The 8,814-nt window shown below is 45.2% G+C and overlaps 1 protein-coding gene across 1 annotated transcript in view; it reads left to right on the forward strand.

Annotated features, from left to right (window-relative positions):
• Window positions 1-8,814, forward strand: part of LOC108784859 (ephrin type-B receptor 5-like) — a 39,940-nt gene that overhangs the window by 21,428 nt on the left and 9,698 nt on the right. The window contains exons 6-10 of the mRNA XM_018553800.1: window positions 544-668; window positions 3,040-3,205; window positions 4,296-4,413; window positions 5,719-5,774; window positions 5,952-6,071. Of these exons, the coding sequence (XP_018409302.1) occupies window positions 544-668; window positions 3,040-3,205; window positions 4,296-4,413; window positions 5,719-5,774; window positions 5,952-6,071 (585 nt within the window). The remainder of the gene's footprint in view (window positions 1-543; window positions 669-3,039; window positions 3,206-4,295; window positions 4,414-5,718; window positions 5,775-5,951; window positions 6,072-8,814) is intronic.

Here is an 8,814-nt window from a genome sequence, read left to right on the forward strand (position 1 = left end):
CATTCTCATGGCAATTATTTATAACACATTGATATTAAAAATGACTTATGCGTCTTATAGGAGATTGTTTCTCTTTTTTTCTTGTTTGTTTTGTCTTTTATCACTTCTCTCTCTCTCTGATTTTTTTATTTTTATTTGCTCAAATCTTTTCGCTTTTAGCTGTGCCTTCCTCCCTAATCTCTCTCTCTCCCCCAAGCCCTGCACTCTAACGGAATTTGTCTTTGTCACGCTTTCTCTGTATCGTACGCGAGGGTCTCACAAGAGGCGGTGATGCGATGACCCAAATTCAAAGTGACAGCTTCGGCCAAGCGTCGCCCTCCCCGAGGTCACATGTCACAGCGCGGAGCACAGCGCGCCTGTGTTCTTGCATTCTCGCTGTTTTTGTGATACACAGAAAAAATATGTTTCGGCTCAATTTTTTTTTTTCTCCGTCTTTAGATTATTTTTATCCTTCGTACCTTTCTACGTCTTTTCCTTCTGTTTCTATCACTGCTCTCCCTCCTTCTTTTTCATAGATCTAATTATTATTTTTTTCCGTTCTAGTGCCATCTGCTGTCCCCATAATACACCAAGTAAGCCGGTCCACTCAGAGCATCACCTTATCCTGGCCCGAACCGGAACAACCGAACGGCAAGGTCCTTGACTATCAGCTGCGTTACCGTGAAAAGGTACCTGCAACAAGTGCCTCTCGGCCTCATTATCACACGACTGCCATGAACCTAATGCAGCACACAGACATCTGCTACCAGTAACATCTGCCTCTCTCCTACACAAGAGCTGTGTGTAGCCCTCGGGCCAACTAGGTATTCGCCAAAGGGCTGCACTCCACAAAGGGGCATCATATGGTATTTTAGCATTTACTCCTTCTATCCCGTTTTTCTTCTTGTATAAATAAACTTCACATAGACCGATGGTAAGATTGCATTGTTTTGCTTTAAATAATCACATTCAGGGGTATGTTAAGACAAAAGACACAAGCTGTAGTCTGCAATTGCTTGGATGGTATTTAAGCAATCCTTCTGTTATAATATAATCACAGATGACGTGGACTCAGATGCTAACATTTAGCTATGCTCAAGGTATTGCCAGGTTGGGCAGACGAAGGGTTATAAAAAGGCTGGAATAGCTTTCCTAGAGCACGTGCTGCCCCAGGCTCCCTTCTGTACTGTCTACATGTCTGAAGGTCTAGGCAGATTGTAATGTAGTCACTGCAGAAGGGGCTGATTCGTGCCATTGGAAAGCATGTGGCCAAATACCCAGGTATTCTGATGGAATGAGATGAGAGTGCCACAAGACTGGCGATCTGCAATCACTCTAATTCACAATGTAAATAGTTGCGGTCCAGTATACCCAAATGATTGCCAGCACTCAAGCACTGATGAAGAGGAGGTTGTGAGCCCCTGAAAGGCATTGGCGCTAGGGCCAGTGCCAGCTGTGCCCACTCCCTCCCCTGTTTGTCCCATCAATGAGCACTAAAAAGGAGAGCGTGGAAATGGGAATCCCTTCTTGACACACAGTCACTGCTCTCCGCTGGGAGAAGAGACCGATTGCTGAGCGAACAGAAGTTACATGATCAGTCAGCTCTCGGTCTTAGAGCTGCTTTGTGACAGCTCCAGTGTCCCACGTTGGCTCTGAGCATATTTTATTTGACCCTGCACTTCTCCTTTAAGATAAACTTTTACTTTCCCAAAGGTGTTCAGTGGGGCTGAGGTCACACCAAACTCATCAAACCACGTCTTTATGGTGGTGGCGTTATACACAGGGGCACAGCCATGCTGGAATGGAACCTTCCTTAAACTGTTCCTGCAAGGTTGGCGGCTGACAATGGTCCAAAATGTCTTTGTATGCTGTAGTGTGACCATTACCTGAGAGGTGTTCACATACTTTTGGCCATATAGTGTTTGTGATGGTTAGGTGTCTACAAAGCTTTGGACATAAAGCCTTTGTGATGGTTGGATTTCTAAATACTGTTAGCGTTATAGTTGGTGTAATGATCCGGTATCTACATATGTTTGACTATATAATGGTTGTGATGCCCAGATGTCTACAATACAATACCATTCACAATAGCCCCGTACAGCAGCCGAAGGCGGCCGAGCAGCTCAGCCGAGCCGAAGGCATATGCTTCGGCTCGACTGAGCCGAAGTGACAGCCGAAGCAGGGAGAACGGCCTGCCGGAGGCCAGCTGCTCGCCCGAAAAAATGACAGCTAGGCGGCTGATGACAGCAAAATCTCATGGCTGGCTCCGCCCAGTTGTAATGACAGATCAGCGTCCCTAAATGACCTTATTAAACAATGACAACTGGGAGGAGCCGGCTGTGACATCACGGCCAGCTCTGCCCAGTTGTTATTCATTGGCCAATTGGCAGGTGATCTTTTAACTTCTTTTCTATTCTGCCCGCTACCTCAGCTCAGCTAAATCAGCGGGAGTGAGTAGCCAAACAGCGTTCGGCTCACTTCACTTCGGCTGGGTTTTTCACTCGGCTGCCTTCGGCTGCTCTGTGAATAACCCCCTTAGTGGTTGTAATGGTCAGGTGTCTACATACCTTTGGACAAATAGTGGTTATGGGGGTCAGGGGTCTACATACTTTTGGACATATAGCGGTTATGAGGGATGAGGGTCAGGGGTCTACATACCTTTGGACATATAGTGGTTATGAGGGTCAGGGGTCTACATACCTTTGGACATATAGTGGTTATGAGGGTCAGGGGTCTACATACTTTTGGACATATAGTGGTTATGAGGGTCAGGGGTTACACATACTTTTGGACATATAGCGGTTATGAGGGTCAGGTGTCTACATACTTTTGGACATATAGCGGTTATGAGGGTCAGGGGTCTACATACCTTTGGACATATAGTGGTTATGAGGGTCAGGGGTCTACATACTTTTGGTCATAGAGTTAAAACAACGGTTTAAAAACTCATCAACCTAAAAAAAATTGACCAAAACTCTATTTTAGTTTCCCTTTACAATCTCCTGAATTCTGTTCTATAGTACAATGCTCTTTGTGATTGTTGGTTTCCTTTCTATCCAGGCAGACGAGGGGGAGTCTCTGTCTCTAATCAGTGAGACAAATACAGCTACAGTTGGGGGTCTCAACCCCGGAGCGATTTATGCCTTCCAGGTGAGAGCCCGGACGGAGAGCGGCTTCGGGGCCTACAGCGGCAACATGTACTTCCAGACTCTGCTGGGAGGTGAGTGTCCCTCCACCTCTAGGGTTATCCATACTCTGCTTAATAATGCATGGCTCCTCATTACAGACCTCCGCTATACAGCCCGAAAGCTCAGTGATACACAAAGGCAAGGGAAGCAATTAGCGGAAGAGGCTGAGTTCCACGACAAGGGACGTATACACAACTGTGGCATTTACCGGCTGCGGGATCACTACTCCTGTCAGCTCGTATCTCTTACGGCAACGCAAACGCAATAATGCAAGCCGTGTCCAAATAAGTCATAGATGTCAAGCAGAGAGCGCAAGTGTTCACCGAAACAGAGGCTGCAGCGTACTACATTATGCAATCCAATCTAAGCTTCTTTCCTCTCTATGTAAGTGTTTTTGACAGCTGCACATGGAAAATTTAATGTGGGTTCTCTGCTTTTCCTGAAGGTTCATGACATCCCTTCCTGGATCTTTTTTTATCATTAAAGAGGTCCTGTCAGTTTCCTAGAAAAATGCAAATGGCAGGTCCCTGCAACAGAAGAGGTACTCTCCTCTCTGGTGGCCTGTGTCTTATACCTAGCCTCGACCCCTGCACTGCAGACTCTTCAGCATTGGACTCTTCCAGTATCCTCAGATACCTGAGACCTCCACCACATGCGCGGTGGCCTGTGTCTTATACCTAGCCTCCATCCCAGCACTGCAGACTCTTCAGCTTTGGACTCTTCCAGTATCCTCAGATACCTGAGACCTCCACCACATGGTGGCCTGTGTCTTATACCTAGCCTCCACCCCAACACTGCAGACTCTTCAGCATTGGACTCTTCCAGTATCGTCAGCAGGGCTGTAGCTACCATGGGGCGAGTGAGGCACTTTCGGTGCCCCCTTGCCCCTGTTGCCATGGCGAGCATGTGTGCCGCCATTCTGGAGGCGGGGCACATGACGTCACAAACCACACATGTCTCTAGGGGGGCACAACTTTCTGTTTTTGCTTCGTGCGCAAAAGGAGCTAGCTACGGCTCTGATCGTCAGATACCTGAGACCTCCGCCACATGCTGTGGTACCTTCTTCTTGCATCACTACAGAACACAATATTCCTATTTTGTGCCTTATTGCCTTTTTTTTCCTTGTAGGCAGCGAACAGGCGGAAGTATCACAAGACAAGCTACCTCTTATTGTTGGATCCTGCCTGGGTGCTTTGGCCTTCATTGGAATCTCCATCATGCTCATCCTCATCCTTCTCTTCAAGGGGTCAGTACATGACATAAATGCTTTTTGTTCAATATTTCTCAAAGAGCTTTGCATCCCTCAATGTGTTTTATAAAGCCACAAGTTGTTCTATGTTGAGTGTATTGGTAGCTCTATTTTTCTTAGGACCTCTGTGGATTGTCCTTAGGGAAACATGAATACAGGATGAAGCCACTTATTCAAGTCCAGAATGAGATTTTATTTGTAATTGCCAAGGGAAAGCCAATGGGTTTTGAGGGTTGCAAAGGTTCCTTTTCTTCAGGATCAAAAGAAGTAAATCTGCACAGGAAGGTGGTATCAGAAGGACGGCTGCCAAACTAGAGCGAGACATTAAGGCCTCCTTTACATGGGTGGCAGAGGGGCAGTAAAAACAGGTGGTTGATCCGTATGGATCACTTTTAGAGGTCCCCATGAGTGCAATTGAGGCCTATGAGGCCTTATGCCTCCAACTCGATTATTATTGATTACTTATCCTTCTGATATCCTTATCTGGTCCAGATTGAAGGTCCTGAAGAAAGGGGATCTTTGCAACGCCCAAAACGGATTGGCTTTCTATTGGTGATTCCAAATGAAGTCTTATTCGGCACTATGGTGGCCACCTGTTCGGGATTCATCGGGACAGTCCGGGTTTTGAATGTTGTGTCCAGGTTTTATGGTAGCTGAAACCCGGACACAAGATGTCAGGCAAACAGGGGGCAGCCAAAATTAAGATTGGGGCGACTGGCCCTCCACTGAAATTAGGCTTGACTGTGATATTTACATATCAATTGGTGGCACTATTTACATATGAATAAGCCATGACTCATTTAAATATAGTGGTTAATTGATATGCAAATTCTGCACCTCCTTGCTGGTCAGTGTATATGCCTCTGTTACATTGCTGTCAGTGTATATACCTCTGTTACATTGGCGGTCAGTGTAAGGCTTCCTAACTAATTCTCTCCTTGCTCTCTCTCCTGGCTGTCTCCTGTATAGTCTCCAATTTTATTTAACATTTACATATTTTTAAACAAATCTGCGGCTTGAAGTATGAAAAAAAAGCTTTGCCCAATCTAATGACAGTTTGATTTGATTCCTTGTTAATTCAGAATGTTTAATGGTACTGAAAACTACAGGTAAAGCCATTCAATACTCTGCTAGGACAACAGCGCCACCTGCAGGCTATCCATTGATACTGCACCCATAAATCACGATGTTTGCCTTTTTAACATTGCATTCACATTTGTTTTACTTTATTTGTCACTTTGCTCCTTTTTTTTTACTTCTCTTGTCCTGTAACAGAATCCTTTGCTGTTTATTTTGTTGCAGTAAAAGAAGAGAAAATCCATATACTGACAGGCTGCAGCACTATATCAGTTCAAGAGGTGAGTCCTAATTTATATTGCTCTCGTTGGAAGTGTTCTACAGATTCCTGATAGGATCCGGTTTTGTACCTTTGTAAGTTCTACAAACCATCCGTGATAATGCATCCTGGCCACCTGCATCATAAATCCATTCACCCTTACTGGTTTTTAAAAAGCTTCTTTTTTTTTTGACTTGAGGTTTAGGAGTGAAGTATTACATTGATCCTTCAACATACGAGGACCCCGCGGAGGCTGTGCGAGAGTTTGCCCGAGAGATCGATGTAACCTTTGTGAAGATTGAAGAGGTGACGGGAGCAGGTATGAGGCATGGTCACGTGGCCTCTCAATATTATTGTACATGATTTTGGCATTCCTTAATGTGCATTTAAAGCCCAAACTTTTTTTTTCCTGTTCGATAGCTTTTAGAAGGTTTAATATCTCTTCCAGTAATATAAATAAATAAATGGTCCCTATCCCCCCCCCAAAAAAACAGCTTTCGCTGCAATACTCACCTTCTCTGTAACACAGATTCCCATTCCCACAGACTTAAGGGCATCATGGACCCACCTTCTGGGGGGGCCTGGGCTCACATGAGAACTACACACAGAAGACCTCAAGAAAAAGTATAAGGTGGGTCCAGGGGTGAAGGGGAGGGGGAAGGGGACTGGATTTGGAATTTTAAAGACAATAAACTTTAACCAATAAACTTTGACCATCTGAAGCTAGTAGTACTTGGTCACATTCAACTGGGCTTGTTCTGCAATGTCGAAGATGCTTTGTAGCTTCTCCAAGCCATTTTTTCAGTTCCTATGAGTCATGGGAAGATATCCCGGCACAGACGCATTCATCCAATTACCAGCGTGTCAAGGCAGATGCTGATTGTCCAAGAATAGGACTAACTTGGTATATGTAGTGCAGTGTAGGGAGGAATGCAAAGACGTAAACATTGGGTAGACAAAACTACCTCTCAACAATGGAATGGCCCACTCTAGGAGGGCAAATTCTACAGGTCAAGACTCAGATGTTTTCCTACACCTTAAGGAAAAGGATGTTCTTTGAGGACAGCGAGGCACACCTTTTGGACAGAGAGGACAACAGGTTCACAAGAGACATGAAAGAGGCCATCTACATCAGACTGGAACAACCATCTGTGAACAGGGGTGGAGGCCTTCAACACCGTCTGTCTCCCACATATAATGCCACTTTAGCATCTCTACACATGCAAGTTGTTAACAATTGTTACCTTTAGCCACGCATACTGAAGAAGTAACACCTGTGCAGACTTCCTGACACCAAGGATGGGATTATGCAACTAGAGCACGTTGGTTCCACAACTTTGCCACCTCCCATCCTGTTCTTGGACAATAACCCTCTACATGTTCCACGGTGATTGGATTGAGTCTTGTCTGTGTTGATATAAATTCTGGGGTATGTTCCCGATACTCATTAGAACTAAATGGCTTGGAGAAGCTACAAAGCGTCTTCAACATTACAAAACAAGTCCAATTGAGGGCCGGTGCACCCCTGTGGGTACCATTATTTTGTAATGGCACCCCAGTCGCGCTGTTTCCCGCCACAATTCCGCCTGTGGATCTAAACATGATCATGGCTAAAACAGCCGTGCGTCGTGTATACGCAAAAAAAAAATACCTGTACCTTTTTTCTGCGATTACCGCACGGATGTCACCACATTGAAATGAATGGGGCGGCGCGGCAATCGCTGTCTGCATTGTGCAGGACCACACAATCCCGGATCGCGCAATCCCGAATCCCTCAGGTCTGCAACGGACCTTAAAGGGGTTCTAAACCCTCAGTTTTTTTTACCTATATCTACTGCTATCAAGCAGTAGATATAGGCAAACCGTTTTTTAAAAAAACCTGCTTTAACAGCGGTTTAAACTTACCTTGTGTTCGCTGCGCGCTCCCGCCCGAGAATCCGAAACTGCTCGGGCGGCCGCAAAGCATCTCGGATTCTCGGCTGGGAGACGAGCAGAGATGCAAGGTCATCTCCGCGTCTATGGACGCGTGCATCTCCGCGTCTATGGACGCGTGCATCTCCGCGTCTATGGACGCGTGCACCCGCATGCAGACACTGTGGGATCGGAAGTGCCTGCAAGCAGAGAGGAGTCAGCGCTGGATCGGAGAGCCGCCGCAGCGCTGGAGGGACAGATGAAAACATCAGGAAAGGAGAAGAAGATCGGATTAAGAGACATCATTTAAGGTAAGTGCTGACATTAACATGAGGGGGAGGGAAAAAAATGTATCCTTTAATGTCATTTGAATGTGTATAACCACTACTTGCTATACAATGACCTGGATAAATTAGAACCTTCACAGGCACATTTAACTAACTGGAAGTTGAGTATAGTAGGTGTGTAGTAGTAGCCAAACTGGTGACTCTCGTCTGACTTTGGCAAATCCCAAATTTCCGATTTATCTGAACACATGAATGCAGATTTGGACAACCTGGGTGGAACGATACATTTAATGAATCCTAATTTCCTGGATTATTGAGTTTTCTGAATCTCCTTTACAGACGAATTGGAAATGTTTAATTTTCTATAAAGGAAAATTTGGTAGGTTTGCCCTCTGCTCTCATCTCCAGGCCCAGATTCCCCGCAAGGCCACCGAGGCCAGGACTCGGGGCGGCAGCCCCCCGACGGCCGGAACATACAGTTCCGGGCGCCGGGCGGTAAGTTGCCTTCTACATTTAGTCCTGCTTTGGGAAGGCCGGACTAAATGTAGTGTGGGGAATCCGCTCGCTCGTTAACAAGTGATTGCGGCGATGTAAAATCGCAATCGCAATCACTTGTAAAATGTGTGCTGCCGTCCGTCCTAGAACTCCTGTTTTGGAGGTGACAGGGTCAGTGACAGTGGATTGGTTTCTCCTGTGTGATAGCAATAAAGTTAAGTGAAAAAAAAATTATAAAAAAATACATAAAAATTTAAAAAATAATAAGAAATAAAATTTAAATGAAAGAAATTAAAAAAGTCATTAAAAAGTAAAAAATAAGAAAAATAACATTAAAAAAAGTAAGAAAATTATAAAAAAATAAATAAA

This window comes from Nanorana parkeri, unplaced genomic scaffold, assembly GCF_000935625.1.
Source record: "Nanorana parkeri isolate BGI_ZX_2015 unplaced genomic scaffold, ASM93562v1 scaffold130, whole genome shotgun sequence".
NCBI classification, from domain to species: Eukaryota; Metazoa; Chordata; class Amphibia; order Anura; family Dicroglossidae; genus Nanorana; species Nanorana parkeri.